Source organism: Abramis brama, assembly GCF_963993115.1.
Source record: "Abramis brama genome assembly, chromosome: 3".
Taxonomy (NCBI): Eukaryota; Metazoa; Chordata; class Actinopteri; order Cypriniformes; family Leuciscidae; genus Abramis; species Abramis brama.
In genome coordinates this window covers 9650195-9669022 of record NC_139965.1, presented here as the reverse complement: position 1 = coordinate 9669022, position 18828 = coordinate 9650195, and the positions used below count along the sequence as shown (strand labels likewise).

The following is an 18828-nucleotide window of genomic DNA, read 5'->3' as shown; positions in this document are numbered from 1 at the left end:
CACCCTCGCTCGTGAGCGAACTGTCAGTCATCATAGTCCACATTGTTGATACGCTGGAGCACTGTCTATGAGCAGAATGGTGTCTAAGAGATTGTGGTGTTCTGTTCTTGGGTGCAATAAGGAACACAGCATCATTTTGATGTTCCTAAATCCGAACCGCTGAAGACGCAGTGGCTGAGTTTGTTTTCGAAGGGAATATTCCCCACGATCAACGTCAATGCTTTCATGTTTGCGCAAATAATTTCACACACCAGACTGCTCGAGGGTCAGTATAAAGCTGGTTTTGCTAAGAAGCTGCTCCTGAAAAAAGGATCGGTACCAACTATTCGTGTTCCTGCCGCACCTCCAGAAGAAGAAGTGAGTATAACGTTTTATTAACCTTTATATTAATATTTATATTAATCTTTGCAAAGCGCTAGCACGGTTCACGATGAATGCGGCTGTTTGCACTCAGGGTACATTACGGCATGTTTTCTATGTACGACGTTCTCGATATAATTCATAATCCCACGTTTATAATGAACAACCCATTATGGTTATTGTGTTATTAAAACTGTGTACGCAGTACGCACAGAACAGAGGGGCGGGGTGAGCAAAGCTCATTATCATTTAAAGACACATGCACTGAAACGGCGTGCTGAAAACAGAGCTGTTTTTGACCAGGTAAAGTGAGTGTTTTCTTACAATACTAATGAGAATTTTTAATTAAAGTATATTACAAACTTTCAATTTAGACCCTAAAGAATCATATTAGTTTGTACAAAAATGGCATTATATGACCCCTTTAAATGCTAACATTAATGCAACTCGTTTCAGAATGTTCATACATTTACAAATAACATTACCAAAATGTTCACAGAATAATAAAAAGGAATGTTTCCTTCGTTCCAATGTTCGTATAGCCAAGAAAAAAAGATTTTAGAACATTACATTTTTTTTTTCTTACTTAGTGGAAACATTAGAAAATAGGCCTATTTGTTGTTAGCTGTGTACAGCATTTACTTTGCTTTGATCACTTCTATAGTTCCTTTTGGTTTCCAAAAATTATGTTTCTTCAGAGTATAACAAGTTTAATTATTTAATCCATAGAAGTAAAACAATTCAGTATTTTAATGCAGAACTGTACCTGATGATACACTTGAATCCTTAGGATTCCCTGTGCACACTACAGTCTGGTTAGTGTGGTTGATGCTGACGGTGTTGTTGGCGGTCCAGGTGAGTGTAGCGCTCTCTGCTGGACGGAGGCTGATGTTCAGATTCTGTCCAGTCCTGGCCGGATCGCCACTCCAGCTGTAGGAGGGATTCGGATCACCGGACGCCAGACACAGAAGATGAAACACACACATGTTTTTTGACTCCAGCCAGGAATCACTGAACTCAATCTGTACATCTCTGATGAGATCTGGAGGAGATCATTTTATTTACATTTACATTTTATTACATTTTATTACATTATTTTATTTACATTTACATTTTATTTTAGTTATTTACATTTTGAAAATAAACGTTATTTTTTGTATCTATGTTTCCATGAAGAATATTTCCATTGTACAAAAGGGTTTTATTTATTTATTTATTTATTTTTATAGTGGAAAATAGTTCTTTACTCTAGAACTGTTCACTGGAAGATTCTTCTCTGACATCACTGTGAAAATTCCATCTTTGAATCATTATTTTTAAAGGTGTTCGGTTTCCTTCATAAAGGAACTATTTAACTTCAGCTAAATTACTACAGACTTATTTAACTCCATTTCTTGAATGTTTATGTGTGTTTACATTAACAGCATTGACAGGATGAATATAAAGTAATTAAACTCACCATGAACATGCAGCTCAATGGTTTTTATTGGAAGTTGACCAGATTTTCCTAATGCAACAATAATGAAGCTTCCAGAATCCTGGAGTTTCAGGTCTTCTATTGTTATACTAATATTGTCCTTATTCATCTTTAACCTTTCATGAAATAATTGAGGATTCACCCGTTTGATCTGATCTTTGTAATACTCAGCGAATTCAGTTCCATTATATGTCCACTGCACTTCAAGACCTTCTATTGTATAATCAGCAATTAAATCCAGTGAGTCTCCGACAGCTTTGTGCTGGACCTGAACATCTGGATCAGCTCGTGACACTACAACACACAACAAACAACTCTGGTTACAAATCATCGCAAAATCATGTCATGTTTTTCACATTCAACATAAGATAATTAGTTTGGCAACAACATCATCAGAACCAATGAGAAAAAGGGAACAGAGATGACAAATATTAAATAAACCATCAAAAGAAGCTCACGGCATTTGAGTTGAGGGTTTATCATCACAGACCATCTCACAAATTCACTCTTATCTTCTTAAGAACTTCAGCACAGCAAAGTCAGGCTGAAAGAATAACTTTATTCCTACCGGATATCTGAATTTCAGACTCTAGCGCATGGCCTGTAATGGTTTGTAATGTATATTTGCACAATGACTCATGATCTGCATTTTCAGCTCATCGTTTCGAGTGTCCATTCTTGCTCAATAAAGGAAGTGTTTCACACCCCCTCCTCCACCCACCATCACCTCAACAGTGCCTATTGTTTTATAAATGTAGCACATTTGAAAAAAAAAAATATTCTTCAATAGCAATGAATGACAAGTGAACTTAAAACCCAGCAATAACAAACATTTTTTCATCAATGCTGGTTGTAACAGAATAATGGTCGGTAACATTCGGCCACTTTCTGTAAAGATAAGATTGAGTTTCCTGAGCTGAACGTTTCCTTTTTTCTCACCGATGAAACACAGATAAGACTTAAACACAACATGCATGATCATTTGCGTCTAAATAAGGGTAAAATACATTTCAACTTAAATAAAATCCTTTAAAAATGCATTGCATTAAACATTCAGTATAATAAATACACAGTTAATTCAAGTTACTATGTCAAACAGATTTACACACATATACAAACATAAACATATATGTGCCCAAGATGTACACATATGTGTCTGTATAAATGTAACCAAGAGCAGTTTTTCAGATGCATATCCGTACACACCAAACACAAATAAGGAAGTGTCTTACAGCCGGTTGAGACATTAACTGAGATGTTTCTGAAGATGCTCACCCTGGAGAAGGAAAAGCAGGAGAACTGCTAAAATGGAGCAGCGGGACTCTTGAAAGATGTTCATGTCCGGACGTTTAGACGACAGACTGAGGTATCAGAGAAAGACAGAAGAGAGAAAACGACTTCCTCAGTTGATCACGCAGAGTTATTCGTGTCTCTCAGTTCTCTTACGAGAGGATCTCTCATATTGCGTAAGTTGCTTACGCTACGGGTAAAGTCATCTTTTCTCGAGATATTGAAGCCAAAAATTATCCTTAATTTTGTATTTATTGTCAACGCGTTGCAGCAGCTAGCAGACCTAGAGCGGGCTTACTAGCGCGCTCATTGGCTGCTCTGTGGCAACTGCAGCAGCCTACCACTGAGCCCTGCGTGATGTCGCGCCCAATGGGGGTGATTCTCGCCGCCTTCAGCCATCCGTGCCTGCTACGCTATCCGGCGTCATATCCTTTTACTGCCTGTGTGTGCTCGCCGCCGTGACACACACTCTCTCTAAAAGAGCGTGAGGCATTTTACGTCAAAATGCCTCGCATTTCCTGTGGCTCTTGCAAAGCCCCGCTCAGCGACGGAGACCGGCATGTTATCTGCGCTCTCTGCCTGGGCCGTGACCACGCAGCCCTCGCCCTTTCCTCGGGCGGCTGCGTCCACTGCGAAGAACTGACCATGTCGACCCTGCGGGCTCGACTTGAGATGTTCGACGCTGAAGCTGCACCTTCGCCCGCCTCCGCTGGACCAAGAAGCGTCACTCCCAGAGGCTACCGGAGCCTGACATGGCCCGCGAACGCTCGCCGGAACTTTCCCCTCGAGCCTTCCACTTCTCCGCACTCCCTCACAGATGCACAGATGCCGGCTGCTGCCCTCACTGTCGACGCCTCGGGAGATGAAGCAGACGAGGACGCCATCAACGACAGTTGTTCCCTTGTGGCTTCAGGAAGCGAGGAATGGTCTGGTTCCTACCCAGACCCCAACCCTTCGCTCCAGGAGTCCGGTGGGACAAAAAATATAAAGCCGACACACACCAGCTATGTCGTAAGACCTGTGGCTGCCCGCGAGCACTCACGCTTACTGGTAGACACACCACGCCCAGCGCTACACACGCGTTCCGGGTTTTTTCCCATGAAACGTTCCCCGCCCAAGCTGACCGGGACGTTACATGTAAACTGGCCAGCCGCCGCTTTCAGCGCGCCACTGTATGCAAGCACCGAGAGCGTGCTCACCGCGCCAATACCTCAGACTCAGGTTCACGAGCCCACACTGTGCGGCGATCGGGACCGAGAGACCATTCTTCCCCTAGCTATGCACGCAGAAGTGTGGGAAGCTATTCCGGAGTGTCAGAGTGGGTGCTAAATACAGTGAAGCAGGGCTATTCGCTGCAATTCGCTCGCCGCCCTCTGCGCTTTCTAGCTCGGACCGAGACGAAAGTGAATCAAGAAGTAGCACACCTACTTTGCACAGAAATAGCAAAGCTGCTATGCAAAGGGGCTATAGAACCAGTACCACCTTCCCAGAGCGAGTCAGGCTTCTACAGCCGCTATTTCCTCGTACCAAAAAAGGATGGGGCTCTCAGACCTATCTTAGATCTGAGACATCTGAACAAAGCCCTCATGAGGCGACCGTTCAAAACGATTATGACCAGACAAATCCTCACGCAAATTCGCCTGAGGGACTGGTTTATATCCCTCGATCTGAAAGACGCATTTTTTCAGATTCAGATAATACCCTGTCTCAGGCCATTCTTGAGATTCCATCGCCTTCGACGGTCAGGTATATCAATACACCGTCCTCCCGTTTGGCCTGTCCCTAGCACCCCGTACATTTACGAAGTGCATGGACGCGGCTCTCGCTCCCCTCAGAAGTCAGGGCATGCGAATATTAAATTACTTAGACGATTGGCTGATTCTACCGCAGTCAGAGATAGAATTAATATCTCACAGAACGCTGCTTCTCAGCCACCTGGAAAGTTTGGGTCTCACGGTCAACTGGACCAAGAGCTCATTACTGCCCAGCCAGACGATCTCTTTTCTGGGAATAGATCTGGACTCTGTGTCTATGACGGCCCGCCTGTTGACACAGTGTGCGCGCCGCGTTCGACACTTGGCCGCTTCATTCCGGACAGGCAGCCTTGTTCCCCTGAAAACTTTTCAGAGAATGCTAGGCTGCATGGCCTCAGCCGCAGCAGTGCTTCAGCTGGGTTTGCTACGTATGTGCCCGCTACAGCACTGGCTGAGTGCACGAGTACCACACCGAGCCTGGGCTTCCGGCGGTCTGCATATCAGAGTGACTCAGAGCTGCGTCTCAGCTCTGGAGCCCTGGATAGCGGCCGAGTAGTACCAGTCGGGAGTGACGATGGGAGCTATCTCGTACCGGAAGGTTATCTCGACAGACGCCTCCAACCTAGGTTGGGGCGCCGTTTTCGAGGGCAGACCGGTCTTTGGCCAGTGGTCAGACCAGGAAAAGTGCCTTCACATAAACTGTCTGGAGATGATAGCAGTCGAGAACGCGCTGAGGCACTTCCTCCCACGCCTACGGGGCCACCACGTGTATGTCAGTGGTAGCCTACGTGAACCGCCAGGGCGGTGTCAGATCCAGAAATCTCAATGCTCTGGCGGAACGCCTCCTCATTTGGGTTCAGCACTCCCTGCTCTCGCTGAGAGCCGCGCATGTGCCTGGACGCCTAAACGACGGTCCAGACAGACTGTCCAGGGACAATGTTCCCCCGGGAGAATGGTCCCTGCATTCCCAGACAGTTCAGCTGCTGTGGTGCCGTTTCGGCAAAGCGAAAGTCAACCTATTTGCGTCAAAAGACAACGCTCGTTGCCCACGCTTCTTTTCAAAGAACGAGGATGCGCTGGCCCAAGCGTGGCCCAGCTGCCTGCTGTACGCTTTTCCCCCGATCTCGCTGTTACCACAGGTAATCAGGAGAATCAGGGAGACGGACCACTCGGTGCTCCTCGTAGCCCCGCGATGGGAAAACCAAGCTTGGTTCCCAGAGCTGATGCAGCTGACGGACCTAGCCCCATGGCCAATTCCGGTGAGAAGGGATCTCCTCTCTCAAGCTGGCGGATCGATTTGGCATCCTCATCCAGAGCGCTGGTCTCTGCATGCATGGATAATCAACGGATACCCGTTGTCCTGCCAGAAGGGGTGGTGAACATGGTCACGTAGTCTAGAGCTCCCTCCACGAGAAGGCTCTACGCATCGAAATGGTCTGTGTTTACTAGCTGGTGCGCGGGAAAAGACCTGGACCCACAAACCTGTGGGGTCTCTGAGGTGCTTGTTTTCCTTCAAGAGCTGCTGGAAAAGGGCAGGACCCCTTCCATGCTCAAAGTTTACATTGCGGCCATTGCGGCTTTCGCAGAGTCGATGCGCGGCCAGGCAATAGGAAGGAACGAAATTCGTCATCCGCTTCCTTGGAGGAGCCAGTAGGATGAATCCCCCGCGACCTCCGTCGGTTCCTATTTGGGATCTTTCTGTGGTCCTGGAGGCCATGAAAGCACACCCCTTTGAACCATTACAGACTGTGGATCTGAAATACCTTTTGCTCAAAACCGCTTTTCTGATAGCCCTGTCATCAGTCAAGCGCGTGGGTGACCTACACGCGTTATCTGTTAACACCGAGTGTCTCGAGTTTGGGCCTAATGACTCTAAAGTCATCCTCAAGCCGAGACATGGTTATGTCCCCAAAGTGCTCGGCACTCCTTTCAGAGCGCAGGTTATTACGTTATCGGCCCTGCCGGGCTCCGGTAGCGAAGTCAATGTTAACCTCCTCTGCCCTGTTAGAGCGCTAAGGGTTTACATCACGCGCTCCGCCACTCTGAGCAGTTCTTTGTTTCATTCGGTGGACGCACCAAAGGCCTCGCCACCTCGAAACAGAGTCTGTCCAGGTGGATTGTTGACGCTATCGTGGCAGCATATGCGTCTAAAGACCTGCAGTGCCCTTTGGGCGTTAGGGCTCATTCCACTAGAGGCATGGCCTCTTCGTGGGCTTGGTCCAGCGGGATTTCTATTCACGACATTTGTACGGCGGCAGGCTGGGCCTCCCCCTCTACATTTGTTAGGTTCTACAACCTAGAAGTTCCCGCCCTGCAGGCTAGACTTCTGTCAGTCTAAGTTGCGAGTATGTTCTGCTCAGGTTCGTTCACGCGCAGGCTACTCTCATGCTAATCATAGCTCCCCTGGCTGAACTACACTGTGAGGATAGATATCCACGTGTCAGTATGGACCGGCTGTGCCGCTCTGTATTCCTTGCCACATGATACTGTGTGCTTATGTACATGTACTGGCCCACCCAGGTTGGCCATCTTATTCCCACTAATCTGTGTCCCCCGGGTGTGCCCTTGGGACTATATGTGGTTGATGCTGGCCCGCACGGCATTGACAAGGGGTTCCTGTAGCGTAAACAACTTACACAATACGAGAGAACCTCTCGTAAGAGAACGTACTCGGTTACTAACGTAACCTCGGTTCTCTCTAGAAGAGGGAACGAGTATTGCGTAAACTGCCGTGCCAGCCTCGAGCTGGTATCGCTTCAGTCGATGAAAACCAGGAAAGCAGCCCCCGAGCCCGTCCTTATATACGCTAAGCCACACCCATTCTGGCGGGCTATGACGTGTGGGGGCGCGAAGCCCGCTAGTAAGCCCGCTCTAGGTCTGCTAGCTGCTGCAACGCGTTGACAATAAATACAAAATTAAGGATAATTTTTGGCTTCAATATATCAAAAAATTACTTTACCCGTAGCGTAAGCAACTTACACAATACTCGTTCCCTCTTCTAGAGAGAACCGAGGTTACGTTAGTAACCGAGTATGTTTGTGCACATTTGACCACTGCTCTGTGGCTGTTCTGACACTAATAATTGTGTAAGACAAATAACAACACAAGAGACATTTAAGTTTCAAGTTTGTATTTATTTATAAAGCACATTTAAAAACAGCAAACATGGCTGACCAAAGTGCTGAACAAAACACAAAATAAAGAGACAAGGACAAACCACACATTCATGACAAAAACTCACAATGAATTAAAAGCTAAAGAAAAAAAAGTAGGTTTTAAGAAAAGATTTAAAAATAGTTGTCGACTATGCCGATCTGATGTAATCCGGAAGGTCGGTGTGGTGAACAAATGAGTCCTATTGAAGAGATGAGTCCGAGCTAAGGACCCCATTAGTATGCCAGTAGTATGCCTGATCTAAATCTGTTCTTGCGACAACTTGTAGCTAACGTGAGGTGTTTTAGTGTTATTATGTGGTAGCTTTATGTAGAATGCTAAATCCCGCTGCTATACACAAGGTAATATTAAATTAAATTGTATATTGTTTATGTAAATTGTATATATTCTATAGCTAATATTTAAAATCTCAAGTTGCGTCAATAGCAGAGGAGAAAGACCACAACATTTTAAAATACGACTGTTATTGTGTCACGAAATGTAGTTTTAAGAGTTTCTCAGTCGAGAATGTAGTTGTTTGAAGCTCAAATATGTTGTTTATTGATTTAAAAAAACACACTAACAATGAGAAATGTTTAATTTCACAATCTATAGCTTCGGTTAAATACTAGTATATGAAACATATAAGTTAAAATACATTAATGACTCGTTATAACGTAGTACAAACTTCTTCTATAATAAAGTGATTTTGTATGATTTGTAATCAGGCACTAAAGCGATTACCCATAAAACGTGTTTTGAACCAATCGGATTGCTTGGGTCCTAAGCTCGGACTCATCTCTTCAGTAAGACTCATTTGTTCACCATGAGTCGAGGGACTTCCGGTAATGGCGGAGCAGCGCTCAGTCGCAACCACAGAGCGGCTTGCTTAATAACAGTCTTCTGGCCTCCAAACTTTGCTTTTAACGACGGTGGAACTACATTATTGTTGTCGGTAACGTTTTTACACCATATTATGTCCGAACAAAAACAGAATAGGAAACAGAAATGTAAAGGCAGAGCTCAAGCGCTGAAGCTAACGGACCACCACTGCGTTGCTAGCCAAAAAGAAAATAACGGCGGGAAAATGGATGACGACTTCTCAACGGACTCGGAGGTTGTAACACCGGTTGGTAGCCCCTCTTCCAGCCCTGCCTTAAAAGTAAAAAGGAAAGAAAGGAGCGACTTGTCTCTAGAGGATCTTCAGGCTAACATTCTGGCTGCAGTTAACCAGAGAGCTCATAACCTGGAACTGATGGTAAGAGACAACAAGTCAGGCATCGAAGAGCTGAAAACCTCCCTTAATTTTGCCTTCGTCGAAATTGAAGCTTTGAAAAATGAAAACAAAAAGTTATCTGAGCTTTGCAACAGTCATGAAAAAACTATAAAAAACATGGAAATTCGGCTCACTGAGACTGAAAGATACAGGTGGAGATGGGCTCTAAGGCTGTATGGGCTACCAGAGGAAAGGGAGGAAAATGTAAAAAGAAAGGTGATAGACATTTGTCAGCAAATAGCCCCTAACCAAAATATGAGTCAAGCCGTCGATGTTGTGCACCGAATTGGAAGGAGGGATGCCGGCAACACACACCCTCGCTCCATGATTAACCTCTTTGCCTTCCGCACAGCGAGGGATGACGTTTGGAAAAATGCACAAAACCACACTTTCCTGAGGGAGAAGAGGCTCCGCTTCGGCAAGGATCTCACTCAGGCTGACAAGAAGACCCGAGAAAGGCTGTGTCCCCGCATCGAAGAAGCGAGGAAACAAGGAAAGCGAGCTTTTTTCAGAGGAACCCGAGCCTTCATAGAGGATGTGGAGATCCTTTAAGATGTTTCCTACAGAGTCACTCTAGGACTTTGTTGTAAACTCTGATCTCGTGCCTTCTCTTTCTGTTACTGCTTTAAAGGGCAAGAAAATCTTTTCAGGTAACTGTTCTAATACCTATGTTGGCTATATCTGCTGATAGGATTGAATTCCATCCTCTCTCAGGATTTTATTATATATTAATAATAATTCATATTTGTATATTATACATTATATTAACCCAGTCTGTCATTCGTGAATAACACAAGCACTTTGTAATTACTTTAAAATGTTCCAAACTCACTTTAAAGAGGCAGAAGCTGTTATTGCTTAGGTTGTTTTTCTCTCGTAAAGAGAATTGTTCTTTAGCGGTTGATGAAATTGCTTTCTATAAATGCCAGAGGACTACGAAACATTGTTAAAAGAAAAGCCATCTTTATTTTTTTGTATAAGGACTACAATGCTGATGTTATTTTCATCCAAGAAACTCACTCATGTAAAGAAGACGAAAAGTTATGGAAGAGTCAATGGGGAGAGGAGGACATTTGGTTGACTCACGGATCCAGCCACTACGCAGGGGTTGCTATTCTCACTCATAAATTTAAAGGAAAGTTTAATACTGTAAGGGATACCGATGGGATGGTTACTATTACCTGTTTGGAAGATGCATTTTTTATTTTAGGCAACATCTATGGGTACTGCTCACTCTCACAAAATTCGAAATTATTGGATGAACTGGACTCTGTATTAAATGAGTTGATGTCTAAATATCCTTTAGCTAAAGTAAGTTTGGGCGGTGACTTTAATATGGTTATGGATAACCAATTAGACAGGTGCCCACCAAAACTAACTCCAAATTCAAAAAAACGAATTGACTTCACGAAAAGGATGGATCTAATTGATATATGGAGAAAAAAAAAATACATCGTTGAAAACATACACTTGGGGCAATAGAAGTCACACGCTACAGTCCAGGATAGATTTCTGGTTGATTTTGCCTGATTTAGAGCCCTCCATTGAGTCATGCACTGTTTCTCCTGCTGTTCTGACAGACCATAAGGCCAATTTTTTTAGCTATTCAGGTCAGCAAGGAACAAAGAGGGAGATTCTCTAGCGGTTACTGGAAATTAAATAATTCTCTACTATCTCATGAAGAGCAAACAATTAAAATAGAACTCCTTGTCTCAGAACAGTGGGAGGCTGCTAGAAAAGGGAATCATTTTGGAACATCGTGGGAACTTCTCAAATATAGGCTAACTTACACGCTAATCAACAATATTAACAAACTTACTGAAAAAGAGCATTTGAGCCAAGAAGATAATAATGCCTTATTAGACTTACAAAACCAACTAGATATTTTATATGAGAACAAAGCAAAAGGAGCTTTTATGAGGTCACGTAGGAATTGGATGGAACAGGGTGAGAAAAACAGTAGATATTTCTTTAACATGGAAAAAAGAAGAAATGAAATCAATTCTATAAGAAAACTTGACATTGGGGAAAAGATTAGCGAGGACAGTATAAAGAGATATCAAACTATATATGTGCTTTTTATGAAAACCTTTACTCAAGAGATATTAATCTCAAAGATCCAAAGGAAATCTTTCACCTAACTGTGCGGATGTAGCCTGGAAATCCAAACCTAAATCTAAAAGATTAATGGTCTGGCGTCGACTAATGAAAATCGCCCAGCTCGAGGGGCGGCACCAAGATAGTATTGTAAGGTCGCGCTAAATCGTCCCAAAGTCCGGCGTCCGACCAGCGCGGAAGGTCATCACGTGTTCTGTCCTCACTCATGCAAAGTATTGGTTGGTTAAATTTGTAATATATTAATCATATATTTACTCGTTATTTCATCTGACTCCATAAATGAAAGGTTTTAATAATATCTGTGCCTCACTTAAAGTGAGTGAATGTTTGACTATTCCTTTTAACCATTAAATGAACAATGTCAAAATCAGTTAGAATAATCACATGTAACAATTTAATATTTCAGATATCAGAGATCAATTCCACAATCAATTCAAATATCTAGAACATGGTTATACATTGGTTACACCAAATAATCTTACCCAGCTTGTAGCCTACCTGAGATAGAGAGAGAGAGAGAGAGAGAGAGAGAGAGAGAGAGAGAGAGAGAGAGAGAGAGAGAGAGAGAGAGAGACCACCTATTCAATCCACGTCCAGCCAAGAAGACCCCAGAGAGAGCGAGAACACCTTCCTTTATCCTCTCTTGACCAGGTGACATGGGGGATGGGGGAGACCACCCTCAAATGGCTTCTATTCAACAAAAGGGGGGTTGCCTTATCTGGCCTTATCTCTAAACCAGTTTTCTCTAAACTTCTCTAAACCTTATTTCCTTTTATTTTATCTATCTGGATATGAGATATCTGTACCGCTCACTTTGAGACATTTCAAATGACACCAAAAACATAACTGTGGCGAGGGGGGCGTGGTTTTGCGGAGTCTGTAGCGGGAGAGAGAGGACGGAGCAGAGCGGAGCGGAGCGTAAGTAGGTCAAGTGCAGATGATGAACACCTGTGTCTGATTTCAGTAATTGGCGTGGAGAGACCGGATATAAGCCGGAGCGCGGCAGAGAGAGAGAGAGAGAGACGAGCTGGGACCTCGCTGTGTGCTGCTGGGAGCTGAAAGTTTCACTACGAGAATTCTGAGTTGTTGTGTTTGTTGTTGCTGTGCATGTGCACGGTGAACGCGCTTTGTGCACACCTTTTGTTTATTTCTAAAGAAACGTGAATAAACGAGAGTCCCAGCTCAAGCCGACCCCTGTCTTCTTCCTTCCTTGTCAATATTGAACTGAACTTCATCACAATAACAATCAATGATAAACATTCACATTAAACCATGTTCTTGTGTGAGTTCTTAGTTGTTTTCTGAGAGGAAGGGAGGTTGCATGGGCGAGGTCCATAGACCAGGCCTCGACCAGTATTTTCAGTCTTACAGTATAACACTACGACCAATCACAACAAGCCCCATACACTTAGCTACCAGCGGCGCTAACTGGTAGATTATACTCTTACCGTATCCGGTCGGCAAAACAGCAAAAACGTCCTTCTTGCAAAGGAACGATTTGAGTGGCGTCTTCTGTTCCTGTTTTAGATAAAAAGCCAAGTCTAACTCGTTCATTGTAGCGGCCAAAGCCGTTTCAAACAACTGGTGTTCATCCATAGCCATCTTGCAATGTTTACTAATGACTTCGATGTCACAGCGCTGTCCTCATCTGTTTAGCTCGCCTCTGGCCCGCCTATATCAGATAACCCGATGTGATTGGTGCAGCTCAGTTCGAGGGGCATATTTAATGAGCATCATTACTCGACACCAGAGTAACTCGCTGAGCAAATTCAACTTGTGCTCTCGCGAGAACTCTGGATTGCCAGGGTAGTGTGGATGCAGAATATAATCAAATCTGCTGCCAGGACATAACTCTTGAGGAGATTATTTGGGGAATAACTCAATTAAAGAACAATAAATCACCAGGCTGTGATGGCCTGACCTCTGAGATGTATAAATGTTTCTCTGAGTCACTAGGTAAATTTCTTCTGGCTGTCTTCAAAGAATCTCTTGACAGAGGGGAGCTTCCTCCTTCTCTGAGGCAAGGCGTCATAACACTTATTCCAAAACCTCACATTGACTCTCTCAATTGGCGTCCCATTACATTGCTAAATAATGACTATAAGATTCTAGCTTCTATTTTAGCAAAACGTCTCAAATCTAAATGACACACTTTAATTGATGAATGCCAATCTGGTTTCATGAAAGATCGTCACATAGCCAATAACATTCGCTTAGTTTTGGATCTGATTGAATACAAAGACTTTCTAGATGATGAACACCTTATTTTATTCTTAAGCCTGGAACACACCAAGCCGACGGTCGGCCGTCGGGCAGTTTCCGTGCGTCAGCCGACTAAATCTTCTCAGTGTGTTCCGCACCGTCGGCTGAAATTGGTCCTCGTCGGCTTTGTAACGGGCCGTCGGTGAAAGAGGGAACTCTGATTGGCTGTTCAGCTTAGTGAAGGAGGCAGTGCACGAGAATAATAGCAAAACAGCGAGCAAAGTCAAACCGGTACAGATAGAAGGCTGTTCTAATGATATGTCATCTTACCTGAGTGTTCCTTGGCGCATATTTCAATATTAACACAAGAGGAGTGGAATAAAGAAAGTGTTTAGCAGGATTGATATTCAAAACGGTAAGCACGCACTGCTTTGTTTACGGTCTGTTTATCTGCAGCCGGCAGCGTCGGTTTCCCATTTTTGAATGACGAATATAGATGATATATCTGCAGAAATAGACGGTTGTCTCATTTACACGCAGGCGCAGAACGCGCTTTCTAGCTAACAGTCGGCTGTAGTTCTCAAGGTGTGTTCAAGTGCACTTTTTAACCCGACGCGAGGCGACAACACAGTCGGCTTTCATCAGCGCTAGTTCGTCGGCGTCGGCTTGGTGTGTTCCAGGCTTTAGACTTTCAAAAAGCCTTTGACACGGTAAGCCACAAATTTATTTTTGACACTTAAAACTTTTTTAATTTTGGTAAGAATTTTATTAATGCTGTAAAAACTCTGTACATGGGAGGAAACAGTTGTGTTAAATTGGCTAATGGAACCTCATCCAGATTTTACATTAACAAAAGTATCTGCCAAGGCTGCCCCACCTCGCCTCTTCTATTGTTGATTGTGGCTCAAATTCTCTGTGATTTAATTCACAGGAGTTCATTCAAAGGAATTACATTAAATGAAAGAGAAATAAAAATCTCACAGCTGGCTGATGACACAACCCTGTTTCTAAAAAATGAATCCCAAATAGGAGTTGCACTAAATGTTGTAAACCAATTTTCTGAAAGCTCAGGCTTGAATCTAAATCTTTCAAAATGTGAGCTGTTTTCTCTTAAAAATAAGCATTTTGGTCAAATATGTGGCATAAATATAAATAATTTAGTAACTTATCTTGGAATAAAAATCAGTCATAATCACAAGTTGATGACAGAGAGTATCTCATTACTACACAACTCTATTAATAAAACGTTTGACTCTTGGCTTGCAAGAGATATATCTACGTATGGCAGGGTTCTTCTTTCTAAAGCAGAAGGTCTCTCACGAGCAGCATATTTATTTACATCAATAGAAATACCTAAGTTACAATGTGCCAATCTAGTAGGGGTGTAAATATTAATCGATTTGTATCGATGCATCGATTATACAGCCGACGATTCAATGCATCGATGCGTCCGCAAGAGTATCGATTAATGTGTTTATTTTGCCGCCCGTCTGTTCACCTGTCTATTTTCAGCATCAGCTCGTGCGTACAACCTTGGCTACTCCTAAGCTGCGGGTGGCGCTAACCTCATTATTGTCTTCTTCTTCACACCGCTTCACACGCATTACTTACGTTTCACACTTCACAGTCTATCTATCTATGTTCACACACACTGTTGAGTCAAGAGCGATGGAACCGTCAGAGCGAGCTGGCAATGAAAGTGAAACGCAACACACTCCAGTCGGCGTCAAGTCATGGGTGTGGAAGTATTTTGGCTTCAGGAAAACCGAAGGAGCAGTGGTAAGAGATGTTGCCGTTTGCAAAGAGAAAGGTTGTCAGTGTGAGATAAGATACTGCGGCAATACGTCGAATCTATCTGCACACCTGAAAAGGCGCCATGGTATTGATGGCGAGTGTAAAGAAAGAACACAGTGCCAGGCTTCCACGCCCGCCACATCACTTACAACGTTTTTTCCTCCAAAGTTGTCGAGCACTTCAAAAAGAGCAAAAAACATCACCAAAGCCATCGCGTTTTTTATATGCAAAGACATGAGGCCTTATTGCGTCGTAGAGAACGAAGGCTTTAGATACCTGCTCGAAGTTCTTGAGCCGAGGTACAACATCCCCTCACGGCAACATTTCAGCGAGTCCTATATTCCGAACTTCTACACCAAAGTTCGTGATGAAGTTATTCAGGGTCTGATGAGTGCAGAGCGAGTAGCCATAACTTCAGATGGATGGACTTCATGCACAACGGAGTCATACATCACTGTAACATGTCATTTTATTGACAACAAATGGCAAATGAAAAACCATGTTTTACAGACTCGTGTCTTGGGAGACACTCATTCAGGAGTTAATATCGGGCAGGTTCTGAGAAGTGCGTGTGAAGAATGGGGTATATTGGACAAGGCACCGGCTCTCGTAACCGACAACGCTTCTAACATGATCAAAGCCGGTGAAGAGGCAGGGTTATCACCACATATAAAGTGTTTCGCGCACACACTCAATCTGACAACACAAGATGGACTGAAGATTGCTGCCACAGAAAGGCTTTTAGGGCGCGTGAGAAGAATTGTGAGTTTTTTTCACCGCAGCGCAGTTGCGACCACAGTTTTGAAGGAGAAGCAAAGTTTGCTGGGGCTTCCACACCACAAGCTCAAAGCAGACGTGAAAACCCGATGGAATAGTTCTTTCGAGATGTTGGAGCGATTTCTTGAACAACAAGCTGCGGTGATGGCGACACTTCTCGACAAGAAAGTCAGAAAAGGCTCGTGTGACGTGCACACACTCAGTGAAAGTGATCTCTTGGCTGCCGAACAAATGGTGAGTCTGCTAGCCCCGCTAAAGGCTGCTACCACTCTGATGTGCAAGGAGAAGCAACCCACTGTGTCCATCGTTGCACCTCTCCGAATTAAGTTGCTGGCGCATTTCGAATATGCACCTGATGACTCCCCCTTAATCAAAGACATGAAACGGCTTATGTCTGATGATCTTAGAGAGCGATATGTGAACGAAGAACCATTCTTACTTCGAGCAGCTGCTTTAGACCCCCGATTTAAAAAGCTTCCTTTCCTGGGTGATGAGAGAAGAAACCAAACATTTGAATATCTTGCTGAAGAAGCGGCACGGCTGAATGAACAGAGGGTAGGTTGTTTCTCATCTTGGTTAATTTAGTGATGGTGTTTAATTAAATTAAATTTAATAGTAATACTGATGAACCCGTTGTTCCATTGAGTACTCTAGCTATTTACTAATACCTTTATGTGTATGTGTTTATCTGTGTCTGTGTTACAGAATGAGTCAGAGGCCCAGCCTGAGGAAACGCCTCCTCAATCTTCTCCTCACCAGATTTCTATTGAGCTAAATGAGGTGTGTGATGCAGAAACCACTAAAGGTATGTATTCATACTGTCACGCTCAATGAGACGGAAGCAATAATGCAAGTAAAACTCTTTATTGAGGTAAATGATGAACAGGAAACTATCAGGCTGGTGACGCAGGGACAAGATGGTCAGCAATCCGGTGATGAAGTGACGTGATGATGAATCGTGATGAAATCCAGACGACGAACGAAAACCAGTTGAACACAGAACAGGAAACCAAGACACGAACTGAAACTCCGACGGGGACTGGATATACACACACACACACACACACACGAACACACACACACACACGAACACACACACACGAACACACACACACACGAACACACACACACACGAACACACACACACACGAACGAACACACACACGAACACACACACGAACACACACACACACACACACACACACACACACACACACACACACACACACACACACACACACACACAGGTTTATGTGGATTAGCCAGACTTTTTCTCCAAACAGGCCCGGTGGTGGTTTAGATGGACTACCCTTTCCTGAGGTCCTAGAGCTATGAGAATTCGATTAAAACACTCAAAAAAAATTGAAAAAAATTCAGGACACTTTAGACTTCAGATACACCCTTCAGAGCGTGATACACACCACCCTAAACCTATTGTGGTTTATAGAGACATTTCTCTTTTTGAAGAATATGTGACTTATAAGGACCAAAACAAACATTATTGGGACTTTAAAGGGACAATGACGTCACTTGCTCATTAACATAAATACACTAACATAAATACACATTAACCTGACACCACCAAGCATTAATGGGACTTGAATTATTATTTCATTGCACAACTCTAACATCACCATTGTTAGTTGGTGACACTGACTAACAGCCAGATAACAGCCTGTAAGAGCTAAACAATAGATTGTCACACAACACCAGTGCCATGACAATGAGAATTGAGCAAAAAAGTCAAGTCAACTTTATTTATATAGCACTTTTCACATTACAGATTGTATCAAAGCAGCTTCACAGTATTCAATTAAAATAATACATCAATGTTTGTTTCTAGTGTAAAACGTCCACGTTTGGTAATGCTGATCAATAGAATTGTTGATTGATTAATTAAATTAAATTAAGTTAAGTTTATTTAATCAAATAAGTTATTCTTACCCAACTTCAAAATACCCATGGTTGCTCATAACAAAAAATAAATAAAATATAAAAAAAACTAAAAACTGTTTAACAGTTTGCTTTTGTGACTTTGGACTTTTGGGTCTTAAGCTTATTCGCCGTATCCCCCAGAGTTAGATGAGTCCACACACACCCTTCTCATCTCGGTGTGTGCCGTAACTCTGTCTGACGCACCCACCGCTAGCCTAGCTTAGCACAAAGACTGGAGGTAAACGGCTCCAGCTAGCATACTGCTCCCAATAAGTGACAAAATAACGCCAACATTTTCCTATTGACATGTTGTGATGTGTATAGTCACAGCATGTACAAATAACAAGGTCACATGAGACATGGACATCTTCTAACCGTACACACACTGGGAACTATATTCTCAGAAGACGAAGCACTGCTACTTGGGCGGAGTGATTTGCTCGCAGGACCTGAGAAGCCCGTGGTGAGGAGCAGAGAGTTCGCTCAGAGGGTTGCGCTAATCACTCCAGCCAGCAGTGCTTCGCCTTCTATATAGTAAAATCTATGAGAATATAGTTCCCAGTGTGTATACGGTTAGAAGACGGCTGTGTATCATGTGACCTTGTTATTCGTACACACAGTGACTATACAAATCACAACATGTAAATAGGAGAATGTTGGCGTTATTCTGTCACTTATTGGGAGCAGTATGC

The 18828-nt window shown here is 43.5% G+C and overlaps 1 protein-coding gene across 1 annotated transcript in view; it reads right to left on the bottom strand.

Moving 5' to 3' along the window:
* Positions 1 to 1144: 1144 nt before the first annotated feature.
* The window catches only part of LOC311080147 (uncharacterized protein), a 108390-nt gene continuing 90706 nt past the window's right edge, over positions 1145 to 18828 (bottom strand). Inside the window, exons 6-7 of the mRNA XM_084109923.1 lie at positions 1820 to 2131; positions 1145 to 1290 (exon numbers count right to left, since the gene is read on the bottom strand). Coding sequence (XP_083966049.1) covers positions 1253 to 1290; positions 1820 to 2131 — 350 coding nt within the window. The 3' untranslated portion in view covers positions 1145 to 1252. The remainder of the gene's footprint in view (positions 1291 to 1819; positions 2132 to 18828) is intronic.